At 38.4% G+C, this 17,747-nt stretch overlaps 1 protein-coding gene across 6 annotated transcripts in view; it reads left to right on the forward strand.

Annotated features, from left to right (window-relative positions):
- Positions 1-17,747, forward strand: part of Ddx4 (DEAD-box helicase 4) — a 56,058-nt gene that overhangs the window by 37,191 nt on the left and 1,120 nt on the right. For all 6 annotated transcript variants that reach the window (XM_028784001.1, XM_028783999.1, XM_028784010.1 and 3 more), the window contains 4 exons: positions 12,987-13,132; positions 16,111-16,210; positions 16,910-17,180; positions 17,299-17,412. In XM_028784001.1, the coding sequence (XP_028639834.1) occupies positions 12,987-13,132; positions 16,111-16,210; positions 16,910-17,180; positions 17,299-17,412 (631 nt within the window). The remainder of the gene's footprint in view (positions 1-12,986; positions 13,133-16,110; positions 16,211-16,909; positions 17,181-17,298; positions 17,413-17,747) is intronic.

Here is a 17,747-nt window from a genome sequence, read left to right on the forward strand (position 1 = left end):
GATCCCAACAGTCAGCAGAGAAATATGAATCTCTGTGTTCGAGACCAGTCAGGCTTACATAGTGAGACTCTGCCTCAAAATTAATTAATTTAGGAGTAGGTAAAATGCCTCTCATGCAAGTATAAAGATCTGAGTGTAATGCCTACCACACATGTACGAAGTTGGCTTCTTACTCCAGTGCTGAGGAGACAGAGACAGACAAATCCCTAGGGCTCACTGGCCAGCCAGTTTAGCTTGTGATAGGCAGATCCCAGACTTCAGTAAGAAACCCTGTCTCAGAAAAGAAGGTTGACCTCTGACCTCTACGTGCACAACCATAACACACAAACATGCAGATGTATAGACATGTGAGCACACTTGCATGTACACATCTACAAAGTTGTTACCAATAAAGAGCTTTATACATGCAGTACAAAAGTAAGCATATGCTTTTAAAGTTTGCCACTTTTCTTATTTTTCAACTTTATTCCTGACTTTGCATTATCATTATAATCTCTTCTCCCTCTCCTCCCCCTCCCCTCCCCTCTCTTCCCTCTCCTCCCTCTTCACTCCTACTGTGTGTATATATATAGCTGGGAATCAATAAGTGTTTACTAAAGTTATTCTCACTATGCTTTAATTTTAATCCTAAGTGTATAGAATTGGTCTTTGGTAGAAAGTTCATAAACTGATTATTGATAGATACTTGGAAATCATCCTGTGTATCTGTGGTCTTGTAAATTCAGAGATTGGTATTACACATCCTTTTGGGGTAGCAGCTTCTTCTATCAGCTTGTCCCTTACTTGGCACAGGGAGCCTATACAGTCTAGACAATGCCAATAGCCTAGCTTCAGCAGAATTCTTGCTCTTGTGTTTGATGAAACTGTTCTCTGAGGACCAGGAACTCTGTTCCTCCCCATCTAAGAGGAAGATGATTTCCCAAGTTGGTCGACTATTGGGGGAGTGATGGTGGGCTCTGGCTTGTACATCATATAAAGATCCATGTTTCCAGGACTAGTATGCTGTGTTGTGTTGCTTGGAATCCTCTCCTCATAAAAAGTTGCCTCCAAGGTGATCCATGGGCTGTAGTTTGCACAGAAAGCACAGTTCGTGTAGGCTTGAAACTTGTAGGTAGTGCAGTGTGTGATGTAATCTGTGGATCGTAGAATATAGGGCTGCTTCTTTGATGCATAGATGGTCTCTGGTCTCACAAAATATGTGGGATCCTGTGCTAGTGTGTCAGACTCCACAAGTCCTTGGTTAGGCATGACATAGGCCATTGATTTATTTTACTTATGTGATCAAAACTTTTCAAAGAAAATTTAAAAGGTCTTTATTGTAGAAAAACTAAATCATAGAGTATTAGATAAATTTCTTAGTGGTACTTAATGTAGTTGTTTCTTTTTTTTGTAGTTGTTTTTTTTTATTGGATATTTTATTTACATTTCATATGTTGTCCCCTTACCCCATCACCCACCCACCAGGGAACCCCCTATCCCCTTACCCCTCCTCCTTCTTCCCTGTGGATGTAACCCCTACCTACTCCCCCCACTCGCACTTTCCCACCCTCAAAATTCCCACCCCCTGGGGCGTCCAGGCTTCATGAGGTCAAGGATCTCATCTTCCACCTACGCCCAGCAGGCCCCTCCTCTTACATATTCAGCTGAAGCCCTGGATCCCTTTCTAAGTGCTCCCAGGCTGGTGGTTTAGACCCTGGGAGCTGTGGTTGGTTGATATTGTTGCTCTCCTCATGGTGCCACAAACCCTTTCAGCTCCTTCAGTCCTCACTGTAACTCCTCCATTGAGAACCCCATGATCAGTTCAATGGCTAGTTGTGAGCATCTGCCTCTGAATATGTCAGACTCTTGAAGGCCTCTGAGGAGACATCCATATCAGGCTCTTATCAGCATGCACTTCCTGACTTCCACATCAGCATCTACCTTTGGTGACTGCACATGGGATGGATACTCATGTGGAAAGGTCTTCAAATGGCCCCTCCTTCAGTTTCTGTCCCTCACTTTGTCTCCATATTTGCTCCCTTGAGTATTTTGTTGCTCCTTCTAAGAAGGACCGAATCACCCCCACTTGGTCTTCCTTCTTTATGAGCTTCATGTGGCCTGTGAGTTGCATCTTGGGCATTTCAAGGTTCTGGGCTAATATCCAATAATCAGTGAGTGAATACCATGTGTGTTCTTTTGTGATTGGCTTACTTCACTCAGGATGATGATTTCTAGTTCCATCCATTTACCTAGGAAACTCTCGAATTCATTGTTTTAATAGCTGAGTAATACTCCATTGTATAAATATACCACATTTTTTGAATCCATTCGTCAGTTGAAGGACATCTGTGTTCTTTCCAGCTCCTGGCTATTATAAATAAGGCTGCTATGAACATAGTTGAACATATGTCCTTGTTCGAGCATCTTCTGGGTATATGCCTAGGAGTGGTATAGCTGGATCCTCAGGTAATGCTATGTCCAATTTTCTGAGGAACCGCCACACTGATTTCCAAAGTGGTTGCACCATCTTGCAGTCCCACCAACAATGGAGGAGTGTTCCTCTTTCTCCACACCCTCGCCAGCATCTACTATCTATCTACTGAGTTTTTAATCTTAGCCATTCTGACTGGTGTAAGATGGAATCTCAGGGTTGTTTTGATTTGCATTTCCCTGATGACTAAGGACACTGAACATTTCTTTAGGTGCTTCTCAGCCATTCAAGTTTCTTCCATTGAAAATTCTTTGTTAAGCTCTATACCCCATTTTTTAATAGGGTAATTTGGTTGTCTGGAGTCTAATTTCTTGAGTTGTTTGTATATATTGGATATTAGCCCCCTATCAGATGTAGGATTGGTAAAGATCTTTTCCCAATTTGTTGGTTGTCGTTTTGTCCTATTGACAGTGTCCTTTGCCTTACAGAAGCTTTGCAATTTTATGAAGTCCCATTTGTCAATTCTTGATCTTAGAGCATATGCCATTGGTGTTCTGTTCAGGAACTTTTCCCCTGTGCCCAAGTATTCGAGGCTCTTCCCCACCTTCTCTTCTATTAGTTTCAGTGTATCTGGTTTTATGTGGAGGTCCTTTATCCACTTAGACTTGAGCTTTGTACAAGGAGATAAGAATGGATCAATTTTCATTCTTCTACATGTTGTCCTCCAGTTGAACCAGCACCATTTGTTGAAAATGCTGTCCTTTTTCCACTGGACAGTTTTAGCTCCTTTGTCAAAGATCAAGTGACCATAGGAGTGTGGGTTCATTTCTGGGTCTTCAATTCTATTCCATTGATCTTCCTGCCTGTCTCTGTACCAATACCAGGTAATTTTTATCACTATTGCTCTGTAGTACAGCTTGAGGTCAGGGATGGTGATTCCTCCAGAAGTTCTTTTATTGTTGAGAATAGTTTTCACTATCCTGGGTTTTTTGTTATTCCATATGAATTTGAGGATTTCCTTTTCTAACTGTGTGAAGAATTGAGTTGGGATTTTAATGGGGATTGCATTGAATCTGTAGATTGCTTTTGGCAAGATGGCCATTTTTATTATATTAATCCTGCCAATCCATGAGCATGGGAGATCTTTCCATCTTCTGAGATCTTCTTCGATTTCTTTCTTCAGGGACTTGAAGTTCTTGTCGTACAGGTCTTTCATTTGCTTGGTTAGATTCACACCAAGGTATTTCATATTATTTGCAACTATTGTGAAGGGTGTCATTTCCCTAATTTCTTTTTCAATCTGTTTATCTTTCATGTAGAGGAAGGCTACTGATTTTTTTGAGTTGATTTTATAACCAGCCACTTTGCTGAAGTTGTTTATCAGGTTTAGGAGTTCTCTGGTGGAAGTTTGGGGGTCACTTAAGCATACTATCATATCATCTGCAAATAGTGAGATTTTGACTTCCTCCTTTCCTATTTGTATCTCTTTGACTTCTTTTTGTTGTCTAATTGCTCTGGCTAGGACTTCCAGTACTATATTGAATAGGTAGGGGGAGAGTGGGCAGCCTTGTCTGGTCCCTGATCTTAGTGGGATTGCTTCAAGTTTCTCTCCATTTAGCTTGATGTTGGCTACTGGTTTGCTGTAAATTGCTTTTACTATGTTTAGGTTTGGTCCTTGAATTCCTGATCTTTCCAAGACTTTTATCATGAAGGGATGTTGAATTTTGTCAAATGCTTTCTCAGCATCTAGTGAGATGATCATGTGTTTTTTTTCTTTGAGTTTGTTTATATAGTGGATTACATTGATGGATTTCCAAATATTGAACCATCCCTGCATTCCTGGGATAAAACCTACTTGATCATGATGGATGATTGTTTTGATGTGTTCTTGGATTCGGTTTGCTAGAATTTTATTGAGTATTTTTGCATCGATGTTCATAAGGGAGATTGGTCTGAAGTTCTCTTTCTTTGTCGTGTCTTTGTGGGGTTTGGGTATGAGTGTAATTGTAGCTTCATAAAACGAATTGGGTAGTGTTCCTTCTGTTTCTATTTTGTGGAATAGTTTGAAGAGAATTGGTATTAGGTCTTCCTTGAAGGTCTGATAAAATTCAGCACTAAAACCATCTGGTCCTGGGCTTTTTTTAGTGGGGAGACTTTTAATGACTGCTGCTATTTCTCTAGGGGTTATGGGACTATTTAGATGGTTTATCTGCTCCTGGTTTAACTTTGGGACCTGGTATCTGTCTAGGAAATTGTCCATTTCATCCAGGTTTTCCAGTTTTGTTGAGTATAGGCCTTTGTAGTAGGATCTGATGATTTTTTGAGTTTCTTCAGTTTCTGTTATGTCTCCTTTTTCAGTTCTGATTTTATTAATTTGGATACTGTCTCTGTGCCCTCTTGTTAATCTGGCTAAGGGTTTATCTATCTTGTTGATTTTCTCAAAGAACCAGCTCCTGGTTTTATTGATATTTTGTATTGTTCTTTCTGTTTCTATTTGGTTGATTTCAGCCCTTAGTTTGATTATTTCCTGCCTTCTACTCCTCCTGGGTGTATTTGCTTCTTTTTGTTCTAGAGCTTTTAGTTGCGCAGTCAAGTTGTTAGTGTGTGCTTTTTCCAGTTTCTTTTTGTAGGCACTTAGAGCTATGAGTTTTCCTCTTAGCACTGCCTTCATGGAGTCCCACAAGTTTTGGTATGATGTGTCCTCATTTTCATTGAATTCTAAAAAGTCTTTAATTTCTTTCTTTACTTCTTCCTTGACCAAGTCATCATTGAGTAGAGAGTTGTTCAGTTTCCATGTGCACGTGGGTTTTCCATTGGTTTTGTCATTATTAAAGACCAATCTTATTCCGTGGTGATCTGATAAGATGCAAGGGATTATTTCAATCTTTTTTGTATCTGTAGAGGCCTGTTTTGTGACCAATTATATGGTCTATTTTGCAGAAGGTACCATGAGGTGCTGAGAAAAAGGTATATTCTTTTGTTTTAGGATGAAATGTTCTATAGATGTCTGTTAAGTCCATTTGGTTCATAACTTCTGTTAATGTCAAAGTGTTTCGGTTTAGTTTCCGTTTCCATGATCTGTCCATTGCTGAGAGTGGGGTGTTGAAATCCCCCACTATTATTGTGTGAGGTGTAATGTGTGTTTTGAGCTTTAGTAAAGTTTCTTTTATGTATGTAGGTGCCCTTGCATTTGGAGCATAGATGTTCAGAATTGAGAGTTCACCTTGGTAGATTTTTCCTTTAATGAGTATGAAGTGTCCTTCCTTATCTTTTTTGATTAATTTTGGATGAAAGTCGATTTTATTTGATATTAGAATGGCTACTCCAGCTTGTTTCTTGGGACCATTGGCTTGGAAAATTGTTTTCCACCCTTTTATTCTGAGGTAGTGTCTGTCTTTGTCACTGAGGTGCGTTTCTTGTATGCAGCAAAATTCTGGGTCTTGTTTGTGTATCCAGTCTGATAGTCTGCATCTTTTTATTGGGGAATTGAGACCATTGATGTTAAGAGATATTAAGGAAAAATGACTGTGGCTTCCTGTTATTTTTGTTATTAGAGGTAAAGTTATGTTTGTATAGTTATCTTCTTTTGGGGTTGTTGGAAGATTACTTCCTTGCTTTTTCTAGGTTGTAGTTTCCCTCCTTGTGTTGGCGTTTTCCATCAATTATCCTTTGAAGTGCTGGGTTTGTGGGAAGATATTGTGCAAATTTGGTTTTGTCATGGAATATCTTGGTTTCACCATCTATAGTGATTGAGAGTTTTGCTGGTTATAGTAGTCTGGGCTGGCAATTGTGTTCTCTTAGGGTCTGTATGATATCCGTCCAGGCTCTTCTGGCTTTTGTAGTCTCTGGTGAGAAGTCTGGTGTAATTCTTATAGGTCTGCCTTTATATGTTACTTGACCTTTTTCCCTTACTGCTTTTAGTATTTTTTTCTTTGTTTTGTGCATCTGATGTTTTGATTATTATGTGATGGGAGGTATTTCTTTTCTGGTCTATTCTATTTGGTGTTCTGTAGGCTTCTTGTATGTTTATGGGCATCTTGTTCTTTAGGTTAGGGAAGTTTTCCTCAATAATTTTGTTGAAGATATTTACTGTCCCTTTAAGTTGGGAATTTTCACTCTCATCTATACCTATTATCCTTAGGTTTGGTCTTCTCATTGTGTCCTGGATTTCCTGGATGTTTTGAGTTAGGAGTTTTTTGCATTTTGCATTTTCTTTGACAACTGTGCCAATATTTTCCACCGTATCTTCTGCATTTGAGATTCTCTCTTCTATCTCTTGTATTCTGTTGGTGATGCTTGCATCTATGACTCCTGACTTCTTTCTTAGGTTTTCTATCTCCATGGTTGTCTCCCTTTGAGCTTTCTTTATTGTTTCTATTTCCATTTTCAGATCATGAATGTTTTTGTTTAATTCCTTCTTTGTGTTTGTTTTCTTGCATTTCTTTAAGGGATTTCTGTGATTCCTCTTTAAGGGCTTCTATCTGTTTACCTGTGTTCTCCTGTACTTCTTTAAGGGAGTTACTTAATTCCTTCTTATAATCCTCTATCATCATCATGAGAAGTGATTTTAATTCTGAATCCTGCTTTTCAGGTGTGATGGGGTGTTCAGGGCTTGCTATATTGGGAGAACTGGGTACTGATGATGCCAAGAAACTTTGGTTTCTGTTGCTTATGTTCTTGCGCTTGCCTTTCGCCATCTGGTTAACTCTAGTGTTACCTGCCCTCACTGTGTGAGACTGGAGTCTGTATTTCCAGTTATCATGCTTGTTGAAGAGCTCCTCAGAGTCCAGATGTCTCTGTAGTCTTATGATCCTAATCTCCTTGGTGTCTGCTGCTCTAAGTGCAGTGGCTCCTCAGCTGCTCTGAGTGCAGTGGCTCCTCTAGGATGACTCAGGAGTCAGTATCTCCACAGGACAGGAGCAGACCAACTCTGTGTCTGCCTCAGCCCAAAGGACCAGGCAGGGGAGAAAAAGTCTTTTTTGTTTGTTTGTTTTTTGTTTTTTGTTTTTCGAGACAGAGTTTCTCTATAGCCCTGGCTGTCCTGGAACTCACTCTGTAGACCAGGCTGACCTCGAACTCAGAAATCTCCCTGTCTCTGCCTCCCAAGTGCTGGGATTAAAGGCTTGCGCCACCACCGCCCGGCTGTTTCTTTTTCTACAATTCAATATTTTTCTAAATTTAATAGTGGTCTTTGTGGATCTTTTATGAGTCATGTTTGGTTGTTAACCTTGGATATACATGATCAATAGAAGATCTCTTGATTTTTAAATTATTGATATTTTGTTTTTAGATTCATTTTTTATTTTTTAAAAATGATTTGTTAATGATTGCACTGTTGAAATGGAGTGTCTTCATTCCTATCAGTGTTGATAATATGAAGTAGGCATTAACCCAAGCAATTAGCAGACAATAATCCTGCTGCTATCTCTTTTCAGATTTTCTTCAAAATAGGAAGGTATTTTTATGTTGGTCACTCAAAATAATTCATATACACTATTGTCAGTAGTGGTATTTGTATATCTTTTATGAGTCATGTTTGATTATTAACCTTGAATATACATGATAAACAGAAGATCTCTTGATTTTAAATTATTTATGTTTTGTTTCTAGCCTCATTTTTTATTTTTAAAAATAATTAAAATTAATATATGCATACTGTAATTGCACCATTCCCCTCTTCTTCCCTTTAACTACTCCTGAATATCTATTCACTCTCACATTTAGGGCCTCTTTTATAAATTACTGTTATGTACAAATTATCTCTCTTTCCACCTCCCCATGTGGGCGCGCGCGCACACACACACACACACACACACACACACACACACACACAGAGACATGTATTAGGGCTAGCCACTTAGTATTGCATAGTCAGTGGGGAACTCATCCTTGGGGAAGACCAGTTATTCTTCTCTTAGCAGTCATTAATTGCCTGTAGCTTTTTCTAGGTGTGGGGCCTTGTTGGAGTTCCTCTGTCTAAACTGGTGTGTCAACTAATGGTGTTAAGTGTTGAGATCTTATTTAGACAACCACTTTGTTGAAACTTCCTTGCAAGATAGTTTCCTTGACATGTACAGATTCTAACAGCAAACAGTCTCTGGCTCTTAGAATCTTTCTACCCTGCTTTTTGCAATATTTCCTGAGCACTAGGTGTAGGAGTTACTTTGCAGATTTATCAATTGGGGCTGGGCATCCCAGTTATCTGTAGTTTGATCAGTTGTAGTTTTCTATAATGGTCTTTTTCTGCTGCAGAAAGATTTTTTTTTGGTGGTGAGTAAGAGCACATTTGTAGGGTAAGTATTTAGAATGCAGCTAGAAACTGTACTGGTTTAGTAAAAGGACAAATAGCAAGGTTTCCTCTAGGTTTCATGGCTTTACTTGCCATGTAGGTAGTTAGGTTTACAGTACCAGGCCTGAATTCTATCTTTTTGAACAGACCTTAAGTCCAATTAAGATAGTCATTGGTTACCTTCAGGATATAAGTGCCACTATTGTACTGCTGCTGGTATATTTCAGTGCTGATCATTATTGGAGTTTGTGTCACAGCTGCTTTTCTTGAGCACAGGAATGGGCTTCAGTATTACATACTCTGTACAGCTTTTATTTCTTCCCCACCCAGCTTGTCCTTTCATTGTAGCTCTCCATAAGAGTGATCATTAATAACCATATGGCACAGTCAATGTAAGACTGTCTTAAAATTTCCTATGCTAGTGATATTAGCCCCAAAATTTTAAATTTAGCCTCTGGCATATTTTTGGGTATGCCAAAAGCAACCACATTCTTTGCCAAAATATCACAAAATGATCTCTAGGACCTTGCTGCTGTTCTCAGAAACCTCTTGAGCTGGGCTTCCACTTTCCACATTGCTGTCAGCACTCTTATTTACCATGCCCCAGTTTCAACCTGTTTCCTAATACAAAGTCATAGTGTTCACATTCTAGCAACAAGCACGGTCAGGCAATATACCACTCGCTGGTATCAATCGTACCACTAACTAAGGACCAAGCATTCAAACTTATGAGCGTATGGGGGCATTCTCATTCAAACCATCCACAGTAGGACTACCTAGTCTTTCCTCTTTTGACAGTTTGCATGGCCTTACCACTGAAAGCTAGTTCTCAGGGAGGACGTTTCCAGGCCATATCTAGCTTGATTTCTTCCAACTCCTGTGTTTGAAGTTGAAGTCGTCAGTCATAGGAACTTAACTTCAGTTCTGGGAGACAACCAAGGGCAACAGTAATATCCTACATTGTTTTGTGAGTTTCTGAGATTCCTGCAACGAACAACTCGAGGAGGTTTTTCATATTAGATACTGGGGGTTTCCTTAGATAATCTGTGGCTTTTGGGGGAAAGCATTCTCACTCCAAGTATTCACTACCCACTTTAAAGTTTTACCTGTTGCCCATTCTGTGCCTACTTTTTAACCTTTGTAATTTAATTTTTATTTTCTTAACGTGTGTGGTATATGCATGTATGTTTGTTCAGGTGCCATTTAGGCATGCATGTTGATGTCAAAGGACAGTATTTTTCTCTCTTGCTGTCCATTTTGTGGTTTGAGACAGGTTCTCTCATTGAACCTGAAGCACCTTTATTGGCCTAGGCTGGCTAGTCAGTGAACTCTGGGAATCTGCCTGTCTCTACCACTAGATCTAGATTACAGATTCATGCTGCACTAACCAGATTTTGATGTGGATGCAAGAGATCTGAACTCAGATCCTTAGGGTTTCACATTGAACTTGGAGCCAGTCTGGTAGCCAGTAAATCACAATGATCTCGTTTCTGCTTCCCACAGAGCGCTTTTTTCTTTTTAATTTTAATTTTTTTAACCCTTAACAAAAGGCTACATGAGATATGCTTCCCTTTCTTAATCTGGATTATTTTAACAGTTCTGTTCATTTTTCTGCAAATGACATGATTTGATTTTTGTGATTGGTACTACTATATTATATATTATATACTATATATTATGTTATGTGTCATAATAAAAATCATTGTCTAGTTTCAGTGTATTACAAGTGCCTCACCTGTTTTCCCAGCACCATTTGTTGAGGCTCTTTTTACCCCTCAGTGTTTTTTTTGTTTGTTTGGTTGGTTGGTTGGTTGGCTGGCTTTGTTTTGTTTTGTTTTGTTTTGTTTTTAAAACAGAGTCTCAGCTATATTGTCCTGGCTTTCCTGAGACACATTATATAAACCAGGCTGACCTTAATGGCACAGAGATTCACCTGGCTCTGCCTCCCAAGTGTGGGAATTAAAGATATGTGCCACCAAACCTGGTACTTTCCAGTGTGCTTTGATACCTTTATTGAGATTCAGTTGTTATAGACTTATAAATTCACTTTTGGATTCTTATTCCATTCTCTTGTGTGTCTCGTTTATGCTGCCACCATGAAGTTTTGTTACTTTATAGTGTATTTTTGAAATCAGGTTTGAGGACCTCAAATCTTTGTGTCACTTATCTCTGCTACTGCTATGGGGTAAATATATAGGTTGGCTTGTTAGAACCCTTCTCACTGTCAGGTGATCATCTGGGAGTTTTCATGTACTTATTCAAATATCTACTAAAGTTGAAGCAGGACTGGGTTGTCAGTAGAAGAAAGTGCAGTTTATTTGGCTGGACTTGGTGATGTAACTCAGTGGCAAATGTGTCACCTAGCACTGCAAACAAGCAACCAGAACCTGAAACAAAACAGATGATCAAAATAAAAACAACAACTACAACACCAACAGATGAGAACGTGGAAAACACAGTAAGACAAACTGAAGGGTCAGAGAGAAATGAATGTTAAAAAGGAAGGAAAAAAGTCAAAAGTTTTTTCTTCTTTAGACTAATTTTGAAGCAAAAATACTTTGAATCATGGTATTCCTTCTTTACATTCCTTTAATTTTCTGTCTTTGAAAAATATTCAGATTAACAATTATTTGTTTCTTACTGATCCTGTGATCAAGTGTAAGCTTTTTGAAGGTTCTTCTACATAGATCTCATTCATCCCTTTCCTACCCGTTTCTTTTGTGGAAGAAAATGTAGAAAGCACTGCATAGTTCTTGGAGTTATATCTGTGCAGTAAATGGTAACTATTCTGATGCTGAATTAAAAAGATAAATTTGTCCTACTTGAGACTAATACCACTGTATTCATCTCTGTGCTCACAGTATCATGAATGTGTAAGCAGTTGAAGGGGTGTCAGACTAAGAATTTTAGTTGCCTGGGAGAGAGAAGGTGTTAACTCTTGAAGGAGGTATATTAAAAATAACTTTCTGAAAATATATTTATACAGTGTTACAGTATGCAGTAATTAGCATTACATAGTCTCATTAAATTGTATGTATATAGTTAGGAATGAATATATATGTATATGTATTTTATAACAATTAAAATGAGGTCATAAATTTGAAAAGGAGCAAGGTAGAAGATAGGATATATGGGAGAGAGTGGAGGGAGGAAGGGAAGGGGGAAATGATATAATTTCAAAAATTAAAAAAATAAATAATTAGAGGAAACTAAGAAAAATGTTTTGTTTTTATGGTAAGAGAATAGATACAGAGCAAGAAGAAGCAGTAATTTATGTAGGTTCTGGGTATGCTGAGTCTGGGCTATTTTGTGACATTCAAGGAAACAACTAGAAAATAAGGGAGTGCTACAAGCAGGAAGAATGACCAAAGGCTTGTGTTCTCCCTACTAAACTCTAAAAGCTCAGAACTGTAGCTGTCACTGTCCCTACAGAGTTGTGCTTCCAGATGCTGTAAAGCGGCGCTTTCAGCTGCATGCTGAGAGTGAACTGTCATATGTCAGAGTCTCATCCTTTCCACTTTGGGGCGGCCTTACACGGCCCAGTTCTTCATGGCCTTTAGGTCTTATTTTTCTATATATATTATGGCATGAAAAGCATTTACCTGCAATCTTGTTTACTCATAATCATTTATTTACAGAAGAGTAACAATATTTCAGAAAACAAATCTGAACAATAGCATGTATTCAAAAGTATTGAGGTTAGAATAGAATTGTCCCGCCCTGCTTCCTTCCCTCCCTGCCTCCATCCCTCCCTCTTGTGAGACAGGGTCTCATATGTCCCAGACTGGCCTCAAGCTCACGGTGTAGCTAAGGGTGGTGCTGACTTTCTGGGATCATCCTGCATCTGTCTCCTGTGTGCTGAGATTACAGGCATGCACTACCATAGCCTGGTTTGTGTGGTGCTGGCAATCAATCCCAGGGCTTTGTACATGCTAAAGGGGCAATCTAACAACTGAGCTGTGTTCCCAGGCCCCCTTACAGTTCAGTTTTTAATTTAAAAAATCTGCTTGTAACAGTCAGCATTGTAGTTCATATGTTTATTGTTATGCACACATTTTATGTAATTTTTCATAGATAATTTCCTGTGTTCATGGTTTGACACAAATGTTTTGCTACTAAGTATATTTTAAAGATCTTAACATTTTATTCTGATCTTTGAAAAGAATACTTGAATGTCAGAAGTGATGACTTTCCCTGTGTTGCTGTCTAGTCAGTCTGAGATGACACTAGCAGGGTTGAGCACATGTGCATGAGGGTATGCTAAAGAGCCATGTTTTCTCTCTCAAGGTTGGCTGGGGAGTTTCTAAAGTCCAATTATTTGTTTGTTGCTGTTGGACAAGTGGGAGGAGCTTGCAGAGATGTTCAGCAGACGATTCTTCAAGTTGGCCAGTATTCAAAAAGAGAAAAACTTGTTGAGATTCTACGAAACATAGGTACCTCATTTTAATATAATTATTTTTGTCACATTTTTGAATTTTAAAACATTACTTAGTTTTTAAAGTCATCATTGTTTTAATAAATCTTATTAAATTTATTAAATTTTAATAAATCTTATTTTTCTGTAAATCTTTTATAGATGACTTTATGGCTTAGTTTTTGCATAAATTATATAAGAACATTCCTTTAGCTCTATAAAAGTTGAATATAGAAGGTATTTGAGACTTAGTTTAATACTTGGCTAAAAAGTTTTTCAGCAAAAGTATATATATAATACTTACATATACATATATTTCATATATATGTATATATGAAAACTAGAAAGGCTTACTAGTGACACATATTTTTATCTGTTGAGTAACTGATTCTGTTCTCATGCTTTCCTGGAAGGCAGGCAGGTGGATTGTGAGCTTGAAGCTAGCTGCTGGCCTACATAGCAAGACCCAGTCTTCAAAAGAAAACCATGAGCTCTTGTTGATTTTAACTGGTTCCTCATTTCTTACCTACTAATGAGTCTTCCCATATTTCTAAGATTTAAAGTGTTTCAAAACTAGAGGGTACTTGAGAATCTAGTTCTGTCTTTCATAATATCCATGAAAATTTTTTCTCTTGCTTTCTTCCAAATTATTATTTTTAATTATCTTTAATCTTTTTTTATAGTTTAGTTGTTATCCCCCTCCTGGTCCACCCTCTGACAGTTCCTCATCCCATTCTTCTTCTCTCATCTCCAAGAGGATGTCCCCACCCCCCACCCCCCACCAGACCTCCCCACTCCTTGGGGCCTCAAGTCTCTTGAAGGTTAGGTGTATCTTCTCTCACTGAGGCCAGACCAGGCAACATTTGCTATATATGTGTCTGGGGTGGGGGGCTCATACTAGCTGGTGTATGCTGCCTGATTGGTGGCTCAGTGTCTGAGAGATCCAGGGGAGGGAGCAGGTTAGTTGAGACTGCTGGTCTTCCTATGGAGTTGCCCTCCTCCTCAGCTTCTTCCAGCCTTTCCCTAATTCAACCACAGGGGTGCCTGGCTTCTATCCAATGGTTGGGTGTAAGTGTCTACATCTGTCTTGGTCAGTTGATTGTTGGGCCTTTTGGAGGGAAGCCATGCTAGGCTCCTGTCTGTAAGCATATCATAGCATCAGTAATATTGTCAGACCTTGGAGCCTCCCCTTGAGATGGATCCCAATTTGGGCCTGTCACAGGACCTCTTTTCCCTCAGGCTCTTCTCCATTTTTGTCCCTGTAGTTCTTTTAGATAGGAACAATTCTGGGTCAGAGTTTTTGACTTTGGGATGGCAACCCCCTCCCTCACTTGATGCCCTGTCCTTTCTCTGGAGGTGGCCTCTACAAGTTCCCTCTCCCTATTGTAGGCATTTCATCTAAGGTCCCTCCCTTAGAGTCTTGAGAGTCTCTTACCTACGAGGTCTCTGGTACTTTCTAGAGGGTCTCCCCACCTCCTACCTCCTGAGGTTGCCTGTTTCCATTCTTTCTGCTGGCCCTCAGGGCTTCACTCCTGTTTCAAATTCTTTTTTATCTTACACTGTTTGTTTTATTTGTATTGGTTTCCTGACACAGCTTATTTTGAGCAGGAGACAGTCTGTGCGGGCATCTTGCTGTCTGCTTATGTGCTGCGCGCCGCCCCCACCTTTACTCTCCTAGGTTAGTAAGTCTTTGATTTTGAATGTCAGTGTTGAGACACAGAAACGATTACTCACTTCTGTAATAATGAGCAGAAAGAGAAAAGCTAGAAAAGTTAGCAAGCACTTCACTTTCCCAGGTTTCTTTGTTTTATTTTTAGGTAAGACCTTGCTGTATAGCTCTGAATGGCTTGGAGCTCTGTGTAGACCAGGCTGTTCTAGAATTTGAAGTAATCCTCCTGCACCCTCTTCCCAAGTGTTGACCCACCATGTTGGGCTTTAATTTTTACTGTCTTATAAAAATGTCTTTTCCATTACCACCCTCTTTTCCTTTCTTCCAGCCCTTCCTTCCAGCTGTATCTCCCATCTGTCTATCTGTTTCCCAGTAGTCTTGCTTCAACCTTCTAGAGTGATATGACTACAAGTGTCACCACAATACCCAGCTTAGAAACTTTGGAAAATCAAACACTTACTTTAGGATGAAAGCTTCATCAGATGTTTCCTAACACTAATATAAAAACGGGAAAGCAGTTGTGAGTCACATACCATTTTAATAGTTTTCCATATAACACCCTTAATTCTCAATAGATAGAACAGGGGCTTTGTCTTTTATTTTTAGTGTCTATAATAGTGACAGGCAGCCACTAAGTAACTTGTTAAGTGAAGTGAGCTGACAGAAGTAGGAAAGAGTGTGTTATCATGAGCATCAAACATTCTTCCTTCTACTAAGGCAATAGATATCTTAAAGTCTTTTTTTCTCAGCATTTTATAGAGTAATCCCTTATAGAATAATCTATGCCAGTTAAGTACTTAAGTGCTTTAATTCAGCAAGTAAGTACCACTTAATGAGTTAAACCTTGGGATGAGGCTGCCACCTAACTTCGTATCTTCTGGGAATGAAAGGATCTGATGTAAGAGATGACATTGGAACATAGATTATAGAGTTTAGCAGCCGAGGGTCAGATGTTATTAGTGCAAATGTCTTGACCAATCAGGGCAAAATGAAGGATTGGATTATTTAGGGAAGTAATGGACATTTATAGGAAATGAAAAGGAAAAAGAAACTGAGACATTTGCAATTACTGAGAAACGGACAATTATATCTGCTTAAGAAAAGAAGGCACACTTAACGCTTGTTTGTTTGTTTGTTTGTTTGTTTTAAAAGGAAAGCAGTTGTCTCTTTTTTTGACATCCATCCGTTCAGGAAACGCTTAACTTTTTCCATACTAGCTGCTGTATGTGCACTTGTGGTGTGGATGGGACAAAAGTTTCTGCTATGTCATACTTTTTTTTTTTTTTGCTTAATTTTGTTGTTTGAATGTTAATAATCTTGTTTTGTAGGTGATGAAAGAACTATGGTCTTCGTTGAAACCAAGAAAAAAGCAGATTTCATTGCAACTTTTCTTTGTCAAGAAAAAATATCAACTACAAGTATTCATGGGTGAGTACAATAATATAATTTTCTAGTGAGAAAATAACTCTTGTTTGTTATTTAAAAGGCATGCCCCATGAAAATATTTTGGTCAGTGACAAACTGCATATACAGTGTATCCTATAAGATTATATCACCTAGTGTAGCAGAATCTTAGTTTGTATTGTATGCTTACTCTATGGTGTACTGATGGCATATTAACACCAGTTATCAGTACTGTACTAGGAAATCTAAAATCATTTTTGAATATGTAGAATTCTGTAATTATACTTTAAGAACATATTTAAGCAATCATTTTTTGCCCAGAATAACAGTGATTGTTTTTAAGCACATATATATGATTATTTATGTTATTATATATACATATATAATAATTTTATTACTTATACATATATTATAATTTTATATTATATATACATATATAAATAATTTTCATATTCTGGCCCTATTAGCTGTCTCTTACTCTGTCTTCTAATAGAGGTGGCTGTTCTGTTCCAACTAAGCGCTGTCAGGATAAAGTGGTAGCTGGGGATGAGTTATTATAGTACCTGGAAATTAGAGTGTGTATTATAGTACCTGGATATTATAGTGTGTGGGAAGTAGGCATTTATAGTAAGTGCTGTACTTTTTGCTTTTTAAACTATACTGCTTGATGAACTTTAATACATTTCTCAAAAGTGGCTCTAATGTAAACTTTTTTGTTTGAAGTGATCGGGAACAGAGGGAAAGAGAACAAGCTCTTGGAGATTTCCGCTGTGGAAAGTGCCCAGTTCTTGTTGCTACTTCAGTGGCTGCCAGAGGGCTTGATATTGAAAATGTTCAACATGTTATCAACTTCGACCTTCCTTCTACCGTTGATGAATATGTTCATCGAATCGGACGTACTGGGCGATGTGGAAATACTGGCAGGGCGATTTCTTTTTTTGATACCGAATCTGATAATCATTTAGCACAATCTTTAGTTAAAGTACTGTCAGATGTAAGTTTAAACAGAGTTTTTAACTTTAAATATTTAAGATTAAATAGTTCTTTGTTGTTGAGAAATTGTTTATATTTTTAAAATGTCACGTTGCATAAGAAATGTTTATTTTCTCAAGGCTCAACAGGATGTTCCTGCATGGTTGGAAGAGATCGCCTTTAGTACGTATGTGCCTCCCAGCTTCAACAATAGTGCAAGAGGGTCGGTGTTCGCGTCTGTTGACACTAGGAAGGTTAGTGGAAAAACATTAAGAAATGGATTTCTAATTACTCTTTGAAAATGTGTTTCATTCTAGAAGGTAATACTATTTAATTACTACTGTCATTTTAATTACACATGTGCGCACACGCATACACACACACACACGTTTCAGGTTTATAGTCTTAACATCCCAGTTCCTTTGCTGGTATTTGTTGGGACCTTCTGAACTTTGTAGAGAATTCTTTATTTCTGAACACATTATTAATACAAAATGCTAGAAGTGCAGAGATACAAGTCTTACTGATATGCCAGGCCAGTTTTCTTCTTCTTCTTCTTCTTCTTCTTCTTCTTCTTCTTCTTCTTCTT

Source organism: Grammomys surdaster, unplaced genomic scaffold, assembly GCF_004785775.1.
Source record: "Grammomys surdaster isolate TR1022 unplaced genomic scaffold, NIH_TR_1.0 99, whole genome shotgun sequence".
In the NCBI taxonomy this organism is placed as follows: Eukaryota; Metazoa; Chordata; class Mammalia; order Rodentia; family Muridae; genus Grammomys; species Grammomys surdaster.